At 38.2% G+C, this 17,737-nt stretch overlaps 2 protein-coding genes across 3 annotated transcripts in view; one reads left to right on the top strand and one right to left on the bottom strand.

Moving 5' to 3' along the window:
- Positions 1-9,663, top strand: part of bcl2l1 (BCL2 like 1) — a 31,254-nt gene extending 21,591 nt beyond the window's left edge. Inside the window, exon 3 of one of the 2 annotated variants that reach the window (XM_087305015.1) lies at positions 5,849-9,663. In XM_087305015.1, the coding sequence (XP_087161141.1) occupies positions 5,849-5,992 (144 nt within the window). In that variant the 3' untranslated portion in view covers positions 5,993-9,663. 2 annotated transcript variants of the gene reach the window in all.
- Positions 9,664-9,676: 13 nt separating this feature from the next.
- Positions 9,677-16,346, bottom strand: cox4i2 (cytochrome c oxidase subunit 4I2). The gene is made up of 5 exons (NM_200803.2): positions 16,254-16,346; positions 13,986-14,085; positions 13,381-13,548; positions 10,500-10,631; positions 9,677-10,057 (listed from the first exon to the last, which is right to left on the bottom strand). The coding sequence occupies exons 2-5, from the start codon at positions 14,083-14,085 to the stop codon at positions 9,924-9,926; spliced, it is 534 nt and encodes a 177-aa protein (NP_957097.2). The 5' UTR covers positions 16,254-16,346; the 3' UTR covers positions 9,677-9,923.
- Positions 16,347-17,737: the final 1,391 nt, after the last annotated feature.

The following is a 17,737-nucleotide window of genomic DNA, read 5'->3' as shown; positions in this document are numbered from 1 at the left end:
ATCGTACTATGATAGTTCAGCCGTGAGTTACATCGGTGTTTGGGAAACGCACCCCAGAAGCACAGAATATGCACTCACTCACAAAATGGTAAGGTTTATATTCTAATAAATACATTTTAAACCTCTTTAACATTAATAAATGTATATGCTGAATCACTCATATGTGTTAGTTTGCACCGAGTAACAGTTCTAAAGTTCAATTTCATTCATTCATTCATTGATTTTTTTTTTTTTTTTCGGCTTAGTCCCACTTATCTAGCATGTTTTACGCAGCGAATGCCCTTCCAGCTGCAACCCATTTCTGGGAAACACCCATAGCCCACAATTCACACACATACACTATGGATAATTTAGCTTACCCAATTCACCTATACTGCATGTCTTTGAATTGCTGGGGAAACCGCAGCACACGGAGGAAACCCACACAAACACCGGGAGGTAATTCAAACTACACACAGAAATGCCAACTAACCCAGCAAGGGCTCGAACCAGTGACCTTCTTGCTGTGAGGTGATTGTGCTACTCACTGCGCCATCGTGACGCCCAGTTCAATTTCAAATGTTTTATTTTATTTTTAGGATCTGAGGAAAGCTATTTGCTGCTTTCACTAGTATGGCAATAGTAGTATGGCATTCAAATTTACATTTAACACTGAATAAAGCACATGAGGTGTACCTGAGGTGATTATTGTCAGATTTCTGTTGTTCATCTCAGCTGCAAGAAATCGAAGCCATTTCTAATATATCAATTCCAGGTGTTGGTTAGAACAAAAACTCTGTTTAATATGGAAAATATTCCTTGTATTGCATGCCGTTCCTTTATATAGAAAACTATTTAAATCAGCCTTTAGGCTCGATCAGCAGACTCACTCCTGTTGGTCTTCAATCTGGCAACCGTCTGGCAACCTGCGCTTGCATTTGTTTTGATCCAGGAATGCAATACCTAATTCAACCTTTAGGTGTCAAACTTGCATACTGCACCTTTAATTGAGACTCAGGCTTCTGCTTCTATATAAACATTGATCAAAATATCGGTCCAACAAGGACCGATGAGGTACATGCTTGCATTTTTATGCATGAGAGATGTTTTGCTTACTCACTCTGCAACAATGTCTGCTACAGAAAGGTTAAGTCATACCTCCTGGATCTGTCTGTCAAATTCACACTGCCTACACGTTGCCTTTTGCATGAAACGCTATGGGGGGTGTGGTGTGTTACTTCATAATCTTACTGCCAGCAAGCAAGCCTTAACATGCCTTAGATTTATGACTTTGATCAAAGCAGCGCATTCCTCTCATACCATTCTACATGGTTCCCACCTTGTTCTCAGAGTTTCGCACTACCGATCTTCTCTAATTTGTGTGTACAAAAGGCTTAGTTTTGCTATAAGGTCATACTGTTAGCATTCCTGCAGGGGTTACTCATGTAAAAGCATCATGCAAATTCCATCTGACTTTATTGACTGTAGCACACCCTCCCTGTCCGCCATTCAGGATGACACTAAGGTCAACACAGGTCGTGTTTAACCTATCCAAGGCTGACAAAGGCGTGCCTGAGGAAGTGCACAAGCAAAGTTATATTTACTTTTCATCTCGCTGTGTGCTGAAACGGTAGTTTACTTTATGGTTCATTGTCCTAGTATGATGTTAAAGTCTCTGTAGGAAGTAGGTTGTGCAACAAATCAGTGATCATGCGGATCATGACCCACGGTCAGTTTGTAATAACTAATGTTTTTAGCTTGATGTATAATAATATATATTTTTAATGATCGCAGAGAAAAACGTAAATTTTTCTGCAAGTATTGCTTTATGTAATAAATGAGAGCAGGAAATCATTTTCATGTGAATGGGGCATGTTAATCAGTCAACAACATGGCCAGCAGAGGAACAGACGTACTCGAAAAGCCATTCAAATTGCATGTATTGGAGCATTTTGGATTTCTCGTAAAACATAATGAAGACAGAAGAAGGGAGGTGAACAAAACCAGACATCCCACCTCTCCCAGAAAAGTACTCATACTGGCTCCCTGACACCCACAAAATGCGCTTTTGTCAGGAGTATGAACTCAAATAATGTAATTTTGCCACACCAAATGAAAAACAAAAATTTTCTTGCTGAACTGTTTTTGTAATCATGGGAAGCAACCTACATACAGTTTTGTGATCAGTAGCTAATCACATGTATAATGCAGTGTGTTTGATTGAGGTGGGGGTGTGAAGAGTTTAATGACTCATACTTTGGTTTTAGGTTTCAATTCATATTCATTCTCCACTCTTTATGCGACAGATATGAGTCATATCGGAGACAATTCACTTAAATTGGTAAGCAAACTTTTGTCTTGACTGTATTGACCCCAAAGGTCACCTTAATTGCTGTTTGTGTTGTGGGGAAGTTATAGATTGAGCGTTTTAAGCCAAACTGTAAAAAGCCTGTAGTTGTTTTATTAATAATAATAATAAAAATAGTAATATTTGTAGTAGTATTTGTCAGCTGTTTGAGTTTTGGTCTTGACTTGTGATGTCATAAGTTGCGTCACTGGTTGTGATAACCCACTGCTCTGGAACTACATGTTCGTTATCAGTCTCTGCCACTCCCATCACCCCTCTCTCACGCTTTCGAAATCATTTCCTATGAAATCGATCTGAAGGAGTTCTTATGTAAATCGTTATGTCTTTTACCAATCTATGAGGTGGAAATCTCCTTGAGTACACCCGTCACACAAATTTAAACATGTTCTTCATTGACTGTTTTACTGTCGCTTACCTTTTCATCCAACTCCCTTTCATTCTCGCCTTTTTGTCAATTCAAAACACAGTATAATAGATTTAACTCCACCCAAGGCTTTGTGGAATCCAGTTGAGGTTTTGGCTTCTCCTTTCTTGTCTTTTTCTATTAATACATGTAATATTTTTAGGTTATTGATGACATCTGTGTGTATTATTTGTAACATTTCATGATTCACAATCTTCATTTAAAGCATAACTGATTGCTTCCTTTACTTATTATTAATTTGGTCTCAAAGCAGTTCAGTCAAATGCATCATATTCATATTCCAGTCCCATTTCCTCCTCCTCATCATTTCTTGCCCCCTTTAAATTGTTCTATAAAATTACCTATTATTTGCGCAACAATCAGTCAGTTTTAAATAAATTATATCAGTATTATGTCAATCTCCTCTTTTTATGCTAGAAATCAATTAACAAATTCAAGCAACTAACTTCCATTTTCCATATTTGTATTCTTGTAGGAAAAGCCCACTTTTGTGCTGTGAATGTTGAATGCTGCGATTTTTAGTATGTGTTTAAAGCAAGGGTGCCGAAACTTTTCTTATAGGGGCCAAAAATCAAACTTGGTTGAGGACTGTGGGCGGAAGTTGACTAGAAATATATGACTAGAAAACGTTGCTTTAATACATATTAATTCCTGTTGCAGTTCATTTTTAACGTTTTTCTAAAGAACTTTAGAATAGTAAAAACAAAAACAATCCCATTTATAACACAATGGAGATCAATGCTAAATACACTAGTCGAGCTGCTCCTGCCTTTGCCTTGATTGTCCTCTATCTGTCAAGTGGCAGTATTTACATTTTAAAAGTCTAATTCACTTACAACATCTAATTTTAGTTGGCTTTTTTGTAGCTCCTCAATTAAACAAAGAAACAAAGGTTACGTTAAATTGGAAATGACTATTTCTGTCAAAGGCATTCACACTCCCTATCATTCTACCTCTGTTTTCAGATAGGATGGTGAGCCAAACAGTAGGTTACCATGGGCCAACTTTAGCCTGCGGGGCCTACTTTGGGCATCTCTGGTTTAAAGTCTCAGATGATTTTATCCTGTCCTCCATATTTATTTCCACATATTTTCAAGCTTGTGTGGATAACTGGGGCAAAGGGAAAGACTGAGGATGACATCAGTCTTCTTGAGTGGAAAACAGGGGTGGGCGTCTGAGGCTTGAGCGTGTCTGTGTGTGTTTTGTAATAGCCTGCATGCTTTGAATATTTTAAGCTTGATCGCTGCATTGCTGTAATACCTCCGTGATGCTGGTGAAACCGATCAAATTGACCCTGAATTTGCAGTAAGGTGCAAATGAGAAAATTTACATTTCTGTCAAGAAATCGAGCTAGTGTGAAATGAATGCATACATTTGTAGTTTTCATAATTAGTATTTGCTTTTTACTGCTGTGCTCTGGTTGAGTTACTTCAGCCTCCATCTAGAGTTGGTGTGCTCTACTTTTGTGTGTCTTCCCTGAGGAAACGGGTTATGTTATAAAGCCTGAAATCCCCTTTCAGCTTTTCAAATAAAATTGGGGTTGCTACAGAATCCTGCTGAGAAATGAGGTTAGCAAAGCCTTTGAAGCAGACGTGGTAAATCTTGCCCCCTTGTGGACAATGTGTGAACGCACTATAGTGCAGACAAACGTGGGACAGGAAGAAGGAGGGTTATTGGAAGGCCTGAGGAGGAGGGACTCTGAATAAGCCCAGTGGTTGGCTGAAATGAGCTTGTCAATTCATGTAATGGTATAGTTGCGCATGATAATAATTTCCTCTGCTTTATGAATAGCATGTGACTATTTTTTTTTTTTACACTGTGCACATTATGCATTTCCACAAAACCTTTCTCCCTTAGAAATATCCTAATTGAAATAAAAAATGCAGTACTGCTTTAATATTATTATTATTATTATTATTGTTATTAATGTATTTTTTTATACATCAAAACATTTTACAGAACAAAACATTCAGTGACAACAGCGATTTATTAAAAGTCAGAAAAAAGTAACATTAGACTTAAATAAAAACAAATTACAAAGAAAAAACATACATCATTTTCAATTTCAAAGGAGCTGGAAATACTTTGTCCTTTTCAGATACATAGTAACAGGTGCCCATCTTTGTTTAAAAATATCCAATTTTAATTGAAGTTGAGCAGTCATATACTCCGTAGATTCAAGTTTTTTGGACCGCCTGCGTAAAGTCAATAGCTGTGTCTTATTTCAGAAGCTGCATCCTCCGAAGGATGTAAACTTCAAAGGGGAGTTCTTCGAAGTCCAACAGGCTTAACCGAACAATTAGAAATGAGAGGATCTAGCCTACAGAGGACAGATTTCATCACAAGGCAACCGTAACAGCTGCTGTTAATAACAGTAATAAAATTTATTAATAAAACGGTAATAAAATTTGTAATTTAGGCAAAACAAGGTTTATAAAAGCTGGAAATATTTTTCCTTTGAGCGATACATGTACACATAAACATGTAAACTGTCTATAAAATCACTCTTTAGTAAGATATGTCTCACTCTTTCTGTTTTTTTTAACATGTATTTAGATATCCACGTAAAATAAACCTAATTCATACATTTAAACTGGAGTTTACTTTTAAAAACCACCTGCCATTATCAGCGCGCAATGAATCTTGGGATCTTCGAGGCTGGATCCACCGGTTGTGTCCTTTATTATCTGGGAAACGAAGGACACATTTTGAGGCTGTATTTTGAAGAAGCCTTCAAATTTTTTGATACAGCCTTCGTCGTGCCGTGATGACGCAGCGCACTTCGAATGCATCCTTTAGAGGATACAGCCTCTGAAATGAGACACAGCTTATGTGTTGGAAGCACTGGTTATTATTATATATACATCATATCTTAAGACTTGGTGTGCCTCATACTTCTGTACTATGTATTAGGTTTAAAACTGTATATGAGTCAACAAGTATAATAGTGACAACATGGTGGGATGTGGAGTACATTCATATTGCAACAATCTACTTTACAGTAGAGTATTGATTTCACTTACTATCACTGTGCGCTGTGTTGTTAAATTGATTATATTCTTTGTGTTTTCGTGCAGGAACGCTTTGCAGAGATCTTTGGAAAAGATGCAGCGGCGGAAAGCAGGAAATCGCAAGAAAGCTTCAAGAAATGGTTGTTTGCAGGAATGACCTTGCTCACGGGTGTCGTCGTTGGGGGACTCATTGCACAGAAACGCCTGTGAAGATGAGGATAACCGAAGATCCAAATACACCCATGGCTTAATTTAGAGCTCCAGCTAACATGAAGGAACTTCAAATACTTTTGTTTCACATTTGTTTCCCTTTTTATTGCCAAGAAATTTCATGTTTACATTCCACGTCCCACCGTGTGCTGTTGACTGAGTGGAGCGCACCCGTGATGTCCCATCACATGACCCAGACTGCATGAGGATGATTTGCTTTTAGTGACTGAGAAAAAGCAAAGTCGTGTTTCCTTATAGCCTTTATAACGAAATGAGAAAAATGACTAAATCAGTCGAGAAAAATCATATGACTAAACCATAGTCCTGTCTTTAAGATTTTTGGTTTGTTTGTTTTAATATAAATGATTATTTTCAGCTTTATCATCAGTCCTTTTAAGTATCTTTATTATTCTCTTATTTTCAGAGACTGGCAAAAACTGACAAGGACACAAACATTTTATCTTTAAATCTAATTTAAGCTAATTTTGATTCTCGAGGTAATGACCTAATGATAGAGAAGAAGTTGCTTCTGAACTGAATTAGAAATATTCAGTCATTACATCAGCACTGACATTTCTGAGGAATGTTGTTGCTGTCTGGAGTGCCAGATATCAGCTCGAGAGCAGAGAGGCACCTTACCGTCCTGGCACTACACTGAAGCGCCCGCTTCCTCTGCCATCTCTACCATTAGAGGACAGTGTGGAAAGCAGATGACACATGTCTGTGTGAGTGTGTTTTATGTGTTGTTTTCTATCTTTTTTCAATTATTGTTCTGTTCCATTAAATATGCACATTTGATTTGCTTTAAATGTGTGTGAGAACCTGCATGGGCGGGTTTAAAAACCTCTGAAGCAAAAATTGTCTAAAGGACCAACAGTTATGAGAAATTAGTTCTGTTCTGAGAAGAAGTTGTGTATGTTTATTGTTTGATGTTTGATTTATTAAACTTTAGTTTCAGCTTCAGATTTGGTATCACGCATAACTCGGTATCTTCAAGATCCTAAAGGGGTATAGAGGAGACGTGGATACATAAGGAGTGAGCAATTTACCTTTGTTCTGTCTGTGGCTGCCCACAACTGTGTTTTGAACACAGAAATAAATATTAATAAAAGCAAAAAGTTAATAGATTAAACCGTATTGCCACCAGAGCGCTCCGTGTCTTATATGTTCTTGGGAATGAGGATGTAACTAGTACTGGGAATACAGCTCTAGCATTTGTAAGAAGCTAATAGATACTGGGATTTGTTTTATTTGGAATTTAAGGTATGTAATGACATGCAGTGGTTGTTCGGAAGCAAAAGTTTGTTTGAATTTTGCAGTGTATTCAACCTTATGTAGATAAGATCAAATGCTAGTCTCAGTTCAGGTTCCTTTCACCTTTCCAGGTGTAAATGTCAATTTCTACACCGATATTAAAGCATTTTGGGTTTTGTTTTAATTCTTACCGTGTAGTTGTCCACGATATTTTAAACCCTGGCTGACAGACATAATGGGTCAGATAACATCATGGTGCTGCCATGGAAAAACAAAATATTTAGTATTTCACTGAACTCTCTTTTTGGAACTGTTAACAAATGAATGATTCATGATCATGTTTTCGATTTGCAAACCTTAAAATAACTACGATAATCACTCCATTTCCCCCAGATTCCCGCCGAATCTCATTTTAAATGCTTTGCTGTCAGAGCGGTTAAGCGCGTGTCAGTTTATGCGCGCACCTGCTGCTTTTACGCCCGTCTCGTGTCAAACTCTATCAAGCGCTAGGAGATGACGGGAAATCGACTTTAGGCTTCAGATCATTATTAATTCAAATAGGACGTCGAGTTGAATATTCCTCGCCTCTTTCGACTTGCTTTGATTGACGAGGTGGTTAATTCAAACCGAGGTGATGAAAGTAGTGACGGTACAGGTGTGTTACCAGCCTTCAGCTCCGGTTGCAGGTCTCGCGGGGAATCTGTCTTTTGTTGTGTCAATCAAAAGATACCAAGCCTAAAAGTAACATCCTTTGAGACCTAACCTAGAAATAAGATGTCCGCGGTATAGGGCTCCTCGGAAAGTTAACATTTAAACAGGTAGGCTATGAGAAAAGATACCGTCTCGCTAGTTCGCTCCTTGTAGAAGTTAGCGAAGTTTTGGGACAGCCTATATGTCAAATGCTCCCACTTTACTACTTCATTCGATTTTCGTTTTCTGTTTAGTTTTATTGTGACCGAAATTTCAGTACACATTAATCCAAAGAAGGTAAAAACTTGCTCATTTTTCAATCCTTATCTCGTCATCAACTCGCCTTTCTGCGTGATTAGTTTGTAATGATTTAACGCCGTTATGAAACCGTTCAAGTGTGATAACAATCCTTCAACTCCTGATTCGATGGGAAACGCATACACTTTCTAGATTACTAGAAGCGATGGGGTATATGCACAGAGACTTTTAATTTCAGCCAGCCAGCCTCAGAGCTTCTGGTGAACTTGTCTTTCCATTATAAAATTGCCACGTTTAAGATCTGATTTCTTTAAATATTAGTGATCTCACTGCCTGATTGATATACAATATAAAGTCAGTCTCAGTCTGGACGAGAAGCACTGCGTTTAGTAAAATTTTTCCCTGGCATCTCTTTAAAATATGAAAATGTATTTTCAATGGAGTTTTTGCGCTAGCCTGCTGCCACTGACGGCGCCAGTGTTTACACGATCTGTCATTTTGTTTTATGCTTGAACAACTAAACGAATGCTTAAGTCTATTTAACTGAATGTATTTTATTAACATTACAACTTCGATGCTTTAAAAGGAACCTTATGAAATTGATAATAGTCACATTAGGCTTTCACCGGAAGTTTAAAGTTTGCTGAAAAACACTAGCTGTGCATATACCCCATTCATTGCGTATGTAAAATGGGTTGTGAATACCACTTGGGTTGTCGACTTCAAGTTTGAAATGTAAAGCTATTTTAACTGGCAACTGTAAATCCAGCTCTTTACACTCATAAGTTGCGAGTGAACTGTTTAAATAGCGATGTACAAATTATATGGTGAGTCTCAGCAAATTGAAGTTGCCGACATTTACACTTTTTGCTGCTCTGTAGACACTGATTTCACAGAAAACATTCCGTGTTATGAAATTTGCTGCTTGCATGCTTAGTCTGTGTCTGTCTGTCATGTTGCAGTTTGTGTGTGTGTGTGTGTGTGTGTGTGTGTGTAAGTAAGTAAGTAAGTGAGTGAGTGTGTGTGTGTGCGCGCTTGTGTGGGCTTGGTTGAGCGTGTGTGGTTTGAGATTGACAGTAAGCTTTAGAGTGAAATGTACCAGCATTGGCACGACACTATGTAAACTAGTTAACTTAAATGACAATTAGACTAGCTCATCATAGCTTAGTGAAAATATTTAAGGCATTTGATTATTTGAAAATATTATTTATGATATTTGGTGTAAACGCATATTGTTCCTTCCTATGGCCTTAAAAACTTCATCATCATTTCTTTTGAAGTGTATTTGTTGCTCATTGTGTTTGTATTTAGCCAACTTAACCTAAGCATAAGAGGACAAGAAAGAAAAACTATTTTTTTAAGGTTTTGGGTTTATTTAAACAGCTTCACCCCTGAATTAATTGTTTTATGTCCTAGAACTTTTTTAAATGTCTGATATCATTAAATTAAATAAAGACCCATTGAATTCACAGGACAGCCCTAGTGCTTATTTTATGTCTGTTTTAATTCTTGAATTAATACAAACATACAACAAGATGTCATTTGTTCAACTTCTACAGTCAATTAAAAAGAAAAGTGTGCTTTAAGTTACATGGACATTGTTTTTCTAGTCTACTCCTTCAAAGTTGACTGTTGCCCATTGGACAAATCTCAAACGTTCACATAAGGGACGGTGTAATAATGCAAAATGTAGTAATTGGCAAGGTGTGGATGTGACGCTGCATTCCCTTTATTTCCACTGGCCCTTTTCATAGTCCCACTTGGCTGCGAAGCCCTGCACAGGGTTTATCTTCATATCCAGCATCCTCTTTATCTGCTTGGCCTGCCATTCATCTCCAAATGTATGAGGTTGAGGAGGATACACTGAGAAAGCAAAACAAAAAGTAAAACCTGATCAGATCCTACCTAGCTTAGTCCCTTTATTCATCAGGGGTCGCCACAGCGGAATGAACCGCCAAGTTATCCAGCATATGTTTTACGCAGCGGATGCCCTTCCAGCTGCAACCCATCACTGGCAAACACCCATACACTTTTGCATTCACACACATACACCACAACAATTTAGCCTATTCAATTCACTTATACTGCATGTGTTTGGACTGTGGGAGAAACTGGAGAACCCAGAGGAAACCCACGCCAACATGGAGAGAACATGCAAACTCCACATGTAATGCCAATTGACCCAGCTGGGGCTTGAACCTGCGACCTTCTTGCTGTGAGGGGATCGTACTACCCGTTGCATCACCGTGACGCCCACAGATCTTATCAACAACTGTAAAACAAATATGTTAAGATGATCTCTTACCATAGAGCCTTTGCCAGAGAACAACCAGGCCAGTGAAACCAATGAAGAATAAGATCCCAGCCGTCACGGTCTTCCACTCACCGGTTGGTTTCTTCATCTCCGCAAATGTCTCATTAAACATGATCCTATACACTGACATTGAGGATAATAGTTAATACATATTCATTACAGTGTTTATGTACGTTATTCACAGTTGTTGAGTTCATAATGTTGGGCAGAATGTGTTGAAGAATCATAGCTAAACACTCTATAGACATGCCCCCTAAAATAATCTCCTATAGTTAAAGGTAGATGGTATTTAACAGGTGTGAGTTCATCCAAAACTGAAAGTTCTGTCATTATTTACTCACCCTGCACTTGTTCCAAACCTGTTTAATTTTCTTTCCTCTGTAGAACACACACAAAAGAGATGTTTTGAAGAATGATGGAAACCGTTGGTCTTCGCAGTATTTGTTTTTCTTACAATGGACGTCAATGGTTAGCGGTTTTCTTCTTTCTTCAAAATTTCATCTTTTGGGTTCAACAGTATAAGGAAACTCATAAAGGTTTGGAAAAACTTCAGGGAGAGTAAAGTTTCAGTTATGGTTAAACTAACTTAGAGGTCTTATATTTGAACACTTAGAAGTGCACTTTTTTGTCCATTTTGCTATTCATTTATTCATTCATTCATTTTCCTTCAGCTTAGGCCCTTTATTTTTCGGGGGTCACCACAACAGAATGAACCGCCAACTTAACAAGCATTTGTTTTACACAGTGGATGCCCTTCCAGCTGCAATCCAGTACTGGGAAACATCCATACACCCTCTCATTCACACACATACACTACAGACAATTTCGCTTATTTAATTCACCTATAGCGCATGTTTTTGAACTGTGGGGGAAACCGGAGCACCCGGAGAAAACCCACACCAACATGCAGAGAACATGCAAACTCCACACACAAATGCCAACTGTCCCAGCCAGGACTTGAATCAGCAGCCTTCTAGCTGTGAGGTGACAGTGCTAACCACTGAGCCATTGTGTCACCCTCTATTTTGCCATAAGATAACTTATGTAAACAATGAGAATTTAACTTTTTAGGTGTACAATTTGGATTGACTGTGGGGCTTTTCACACTGACCTTAACCCCTGGTTATTGTCATTCCAAACACAAGTTTAGAAATCTTCCACACTTGTAACTATGTAAGTGGTGTTGGTGCCGTTCTTTAGCTGAGGTATTGAAACCCTGCTCCAGAGCAGGATTAGTTCAGCATTTGTGGTGTTAACCTACATTGCAGTGCTAAGTTTGTTCAGTATGAAACGGAGCAGTGTTTGATTGTTAATGCTGGACACTTGGAAACAGACAGCCAATCAGAAATTGAGCATATGTTTTGAAGCATATGAGGCTCATGTCATGTAAGTAACAGGAAATTTACTTTTTAATTTGTTTTCATGCCTTCGCGCATTTAATGAGGCTTAGCCAAACACCTACACTGCAACAATTTATAACTAACAAGATGTAAAAATGTTGAATGCTGTTTGTCCAATCAGCGACTGTAACACTGCAAATAAGAACATCAACCCTGGGTTTATTAATGTACCGCGTTAAATGTCTGAATATCCAGGATTATTTGTTAACCCAAGTGTAACCCCGTCAGTCTACACCACCCAAACACGCTACAAAGTGGGATTGAACCAGCAACTCTCCACATGGGAGTCGGTTGCTCTAACAAGGAGGCTAGACCATGGCCTCTAGCATTGGTCTCTAGAGCACCTTTAAGCCTCCTTTCCACTGCACACGACAAACAACAGGGAGCTGCGTTGAGTTCTGATCATCTCCGTATGTGAAAAATCCGGATCCAAATTGAGCTGCGGATCCATTGAAATATTTGAACTCCTGGGACTAGACCGTATGCGACCTGCCGACCGGATATGATGTATTCCAGTGCTGTCCAAGCAGATCCGTGCGCGCGAGATGAGAAATATGAGTTTATTTGGTTATTTTTTTAAAGGTCTATATTAAAAAAACTTTTCTGTTCGTAAATGTAAGTTAGAAAGTTATAAAAATATTATTTTTTAATGTTGTCTCCACATTCCCTCCAATATTTTAGCGGTCTATGCATTTCTAGTATTCATTCATCCATTAAACCATGTAAACGCACAAAGAATAAAGGCTCTTGCATTTGCCCTCCTTTATTTCGGACACCGTGAGAATCAGCTTCTCCCCGTGGTGCATGACAACACTGATAATACTGTGCGACTGCCGTATTCCAACAGTCGTGTCCAAATGCCGTGTGCAGTGGAAAGGCGGCTGTAGAGGTCAGAGGAGTGAAGTTTACCTGCACAGCCCTTCACTAGCTGGCCTCTGCTACACTCACCCATAAACCTCAATCCCATTCGGGTCATGGCACCAGTGTAACCCCGCCGCACTACAACCACCCAAAACCCACTCCAAGCTGGGATCAAACCGGCAACACTCTGCATGGGAGACGGTTGCTCTAACAAGGAGGCTAAAGGCCATAGCATCTAGTGTCTGTCGCTAGAGCACCTTGAGAGGTCAGAGGAGTGAGGTTTACCTGCACAGCACTTCACTAGCTGGCCTCTGCTACACAAGGTATAGATAACCTGGGGCTCCATTTACCCAGGGTCAAGGATGAACCAGGGTTAACAAGTTCAAGAATGAAAAGCCCTTATATAGATTCCTAAACCTAGTCCCACAGTTCCTATGAAACCCACCATCTCCACCAGTCTAGATGGGGCAGCAGCAGCATACCTTACATGCTCACTGCAGTGATTGTGGGTATCTCTTGGCAGATGGCAGTCTCCTCATTTGGTCTGATGCAATATGCTAAAACTTTTTAATATTTTGTCCTGAAATAAACTAATTCTTAAATGTACTAACAGGCAATTTTCTCCTCATTGGAGAGGTTGTTCCAGGGCCCTTTCTCCTTCTGCTTCAGGCTCTTGTCTGCAGCACTGAGGATGTCTTTGTAAGGTCTGTCGGGCAGAGGAGTGTCCAGACGGTCACTGTACATTGGTCGAGACATATCTGCCTGTTCTATCACATCACCTGAAAGCACAAACAAACGAGAGAGAAAAAATATATTTATTTTGCCATTATTTATCCAGGAAGTCTCGTTGAGATTTAAAATCTCTTTTACAAGCGAGACCTGGCCATAGTAACAGCCATACAGTAAAACAATTTTAAAATACATAAACACCACATAACAACATTTAATCAGTCCACTCAACAAAAACAGTCACATGCTTCCAATAGTCACTGAAAACCCCAATTTCATTTGGTTTTAAGTTTTTTTTTTTGCAAATTATTCCATGTTCAAGGTGCACAATAAGAATGCAGTTTTACTGTACAAACTCAAGGTATAATAAAAAATACACAAACATCTTAGTTGTGTAAAGGAGAAAAGTGAATTGTTCAAACATAAAACACGTATGCAGTGACCGTTATTTAGCACTGTTTTATTCTGAAAAGGACACTTCACATACCATGGCCATGGCTGGCCATCTTGACGCTGCTGGAGCTGAATGCAGCGACTCCCCGTCGAGTCAAAAGACCCCCTAAACGTCCCGCTGTCAAGCGAAGCATCTGATCCACACACAAAAAAATAATAGTTAAATCCACAGAAAAAGACAACAACAGCTGGCTGGATGACATTTAGGATAGCAAAAAAAAAAGGAAATGTTTCTGCTTTTTGAACAAATCCTGATCCATTTTAGCTATTTAAGTACTAGATGAGCTTTTGAGATCAAGTTGAATATCATTGTCTCAATGTAAGTACCTTCATATGTTAGTGTATTACATTCAGTTACACTATCTAAAGCTGTTTTGACATAGTGTGCCACTTTACTCTGCAAAGGGGTTTCGAACTATAGATTTAAAACAGCCCCCTTTTCATAATTTTTTTTTTCTGAGAATAAAATCATGACTATAATGTATATTACAATGATATAGAACAAGGATGTCAAACTCAATTCCTGGAGGGCCGAAGCACTGCACAGTTTAGTTCCAACCCCGCTCCAACACACTTACCTGTAGGTTTCAAACAAGCCTGAAGGACTCGATTAGTTTGATCAGGTGTGTTTAATTAGGGTTGGAACTAAACTGTGCAGAGCTGCGGCCCTTTTGGAACTGAGTTTGACACCTGTGATATAGAAGACACCAGCTAACATGTCATTTATGCAACAATGTATTCTGTAACAAAAATGTATTCATTATATCTTAAAACTTTGCCACAATTATCCATGAAACTGTTTTTCAAACTTAAATAAGTTTAGATCATAGAAAGGTTGCTAATAATATTCATTTTTAAATCTTTGTAATGCTGAATGATGATTATTATTTCAGGGTTTTTTTTTTGTTTTTTTTTTTACAAAACCTATTTTAAACATAAAATACAACATTTATTTTATTTAATCCACTTTTTATGTATTTTTAAATAACTTTTGTCAATTGTATGTGATGCAGACACCAAAATGGGTTGTCGTGTCTTGTCTTTGACCTATTCATAAAGCTTTATAAAGTCTTGTGTTGCTTTAGTTACTCCTCCTGATCTGGATCAAATCCAAATCCCTGCTTGTTCAGTCTGGTCACATAATCATCTTTTGCTGTTAATTACCGTAAGGCTCCTTTAACAACCAGTGCCTATGGTACACAGTTCTTGGAAAACTGATGTTTTTACAGTCATATAAAAAAACATAATAATTGACATCAACTTTCAACTATTTCATTATTAATTTATATATGAAAAATACTTATTTATTGTTCTGATCTACAGTAATATCTACATTTGCATGTTAATTTTATTTAATGCACCTGAGTTAACATGAAGTAGAATGGACACTTGCATTTTTAATTGCATTATTTAAATGATGTTAGAAATGATGTACTGTAACATGTAATGTTAATGGATTCAGTGTTAAACTATCACTATCTATTTTAAAATTACTCTTAAAAATGAACCTCTTCGACTTGGCTTTTTAATACTAATACTATAATAGTTTTGTCGATTGCTTTATTCAGTAAATTTATTCTGTGGTTTCTCTTGGTTTTACCTCTATGTTGTTTTCATTGTATCTATATTTTACTCTCGATTATGTAGAGCACTTTGGTCAGACTTGTGGCTGTTTTTAAAAGTAGTTTATAAATAAATAAACTTAACCTAATGCATCACTAATTGGCCTTACTGTAATGCATTACAAGAGATTAATTATACATTTATTTGGTTTATTATTTTTTTAAAGAATGCAAATGACTATTTGCTGTCACAAACACAACATATTTATCTGTGCCAAGCTTAGTTTCCATTTATCTCCAAGTGCAGACATATGCAGTAATTAAAATGGACACAACTAACAGAAGATCAAGCCGAATTCACACACAATCCCACCAAATACCTCGTAATTCAATTATCTGCTCTAAAATGCATTTTCTTAAGTCAAAACATTGCGGTCAGTTTACATCTATATACAAGTGAATGAAACAAAGAAGGCGTTATATAAATGCATTAACCTCAACTAGTGCTCTGCATGTTTTATCGGTTTAGCAGCAGTGCTGAACGCTGGCCTATTCATCCATTTCTACCAAAGCATAAAGATTACCTTGTAGCCTTTTCTCTTTGCAAAAAAAAAATGCATCTTTAGTATTTTTCCCAGTTTAATGTGCTTTTGTTTCACAGATGCATTTCCTACTCCTGATTTTTTAGCCCACAATATTCTTTTCCTACAGTTTCTAAAAAGATTCCTCATCATACTTACAGTTTTCCTGAGAGACGAGACGATGGGACGGCAAAATTAACAAAATCAACAAAGAAAAAGTGTGTATTTCCCTGCTCGTCTGTTGGCACTAACAAACAAAAACTGACTGTGAAAACAGTGATGTGGGTGGAGAAAGAAGAGAGAGAGAGAGAGGGAGAGCTGTACTGGGTTTAGAAGGGATTTCAAACTGTGAGAGACTGTGCAAGTAAACAATCTGAGATGACCATGTGACTTCACTGTTCACCAGGACGTCAGCACTGAAGATTAACTCAACAATGTTCAGTGCTTTTTTGTTTGTTTACTTCTAAACTTCACTATTTATCTCTTTCTTTCTCTTATTTCATTTTGATAGACTTGATTTTGAACACGTAAGATAGTGGTTTTGGAATGAAACATTCAGAGAACAGAGGAAATGGTGATCCCTGAAGAAAACACTAGAAATGGGGCTGAAAGGAGGGGGAAACAGAGGCGGAGAGTTTATTTGGCTCATATCCAGTCCTCATCTGGTTTTAACCCAACGCAACTTGACCTTAAATATGCCTGAATCGTCTGGCTGTGAGCCTTTGTGTGGGAATATGTTTCACTGCTCAAATAGCAGTGGAGAATTAGAAAGGCAGACGGATATTGAAGATTACTCTGTGTTAAGGGGTCAAAACGGGACAAACCTGCTGTGAAATGTTGCAGCTGCACATGCCTGCTGCACAAATTCCCATTTGGGTTTAAGGAAATGCTTATAGTCTATGATTTGGATCTTTATTGCATTCATTAATGTGTTGATGCATTAATGTTACAAAAGAATTCCTGATACTGTGTGTATTTTTATGTCTTCATGTTGGAAGATGTACCCAATATGATTATATTATTCATGCTCAGATTGTAAAATCTGTCTTTATTTTGACTCATAAATTGATCATCAGTTTACCTGAAGTCCAGGTCAGTTGGCGTTTCTGTGTGGACTTTGCCTGTTCTCCCTGCGTTTGCGTGGGTTTCCTTTGGGTGCTAAGGATTCCCCCACAGTCCGAAGACATGCAGTACAGGTGAACTGGGTAGGCTAAATTTTCCATAGTGTATGAGTGTGAATGAGTGTGTGTGGATGTTTCCCCGAGATGGGTTGCAGCTGGAAGAGCATTCGCTGCGTAAAACAGTAAGTTGATAAGTTGGTGGTTCATTCCGCTGTGGCAACCCCAGATTAATAAAGGGACTAAGCCGAAAAGAAAATGAATGAAGAAATGAATGAATTTTATAAAAAGTATTTAATAAAATAGGCAACACAGTGGCGCAGTAGGTGATGCTGTCGCCTCACAGCAAGAAGGTCCTTTGTTCTAATACAGCAAAGTCGAGTGAAGGAGGTCGAGCACGCATTTATGGCTCCTAAACTCTGGAATAGCCTTCCTGATAATCTCCGAGGCTCAGACACACTCTCCCAATTCAGTACTAGATTAAAGACCTATCTTTTTAGTAAAGCATACACTCAGTGCATCACT

The sequence above is a fragment of the Danio rerio genome, chromosome 23, assembly GCF_052040795.2.
Source record: "Danio rerio strain M-AB ecotype USA chromosome 23, GRCz13ab, whole genome shotgun sequence".
Taxonomy (NCBI): domain Eukaryota; kingdom Metazoa; phylum Chordata; class Actinopteri; order Cypriniformes; family Danionidae; genus Danio; species Danio rerio.
The sequence above is the reverse complement of the archived record's forward strand: the minus strand, read 5'-3'. Positions and strand labels throughout refer to the sequence as shown.

Excerpts from the sequence above, each read along its gene's own strand:
- cox4i2 (NM_200803.2), bottom strand. The coding sequence starts at position 14,085 with ATGCTTCGCTTGACAGCGGGACGTTTAGGGGGTCTTTTGACTCGACGG. Across the intron at positions 10,632-13,380 it reads CAATGAGGAGAAAATTGCCT|TGTATAGGATCATGTTTAAT; the intron begins GTTAGTACATTT and ends CCTCAATGTCAG. Across the intron at positions 10,058-10,499 it reads TCTCTGGCAAAGGCTCTATG|TGTATCCTCCTCAACCTCAT; the intron begins GTAAGAGATCAT and ends TTGCTTTCTCAG.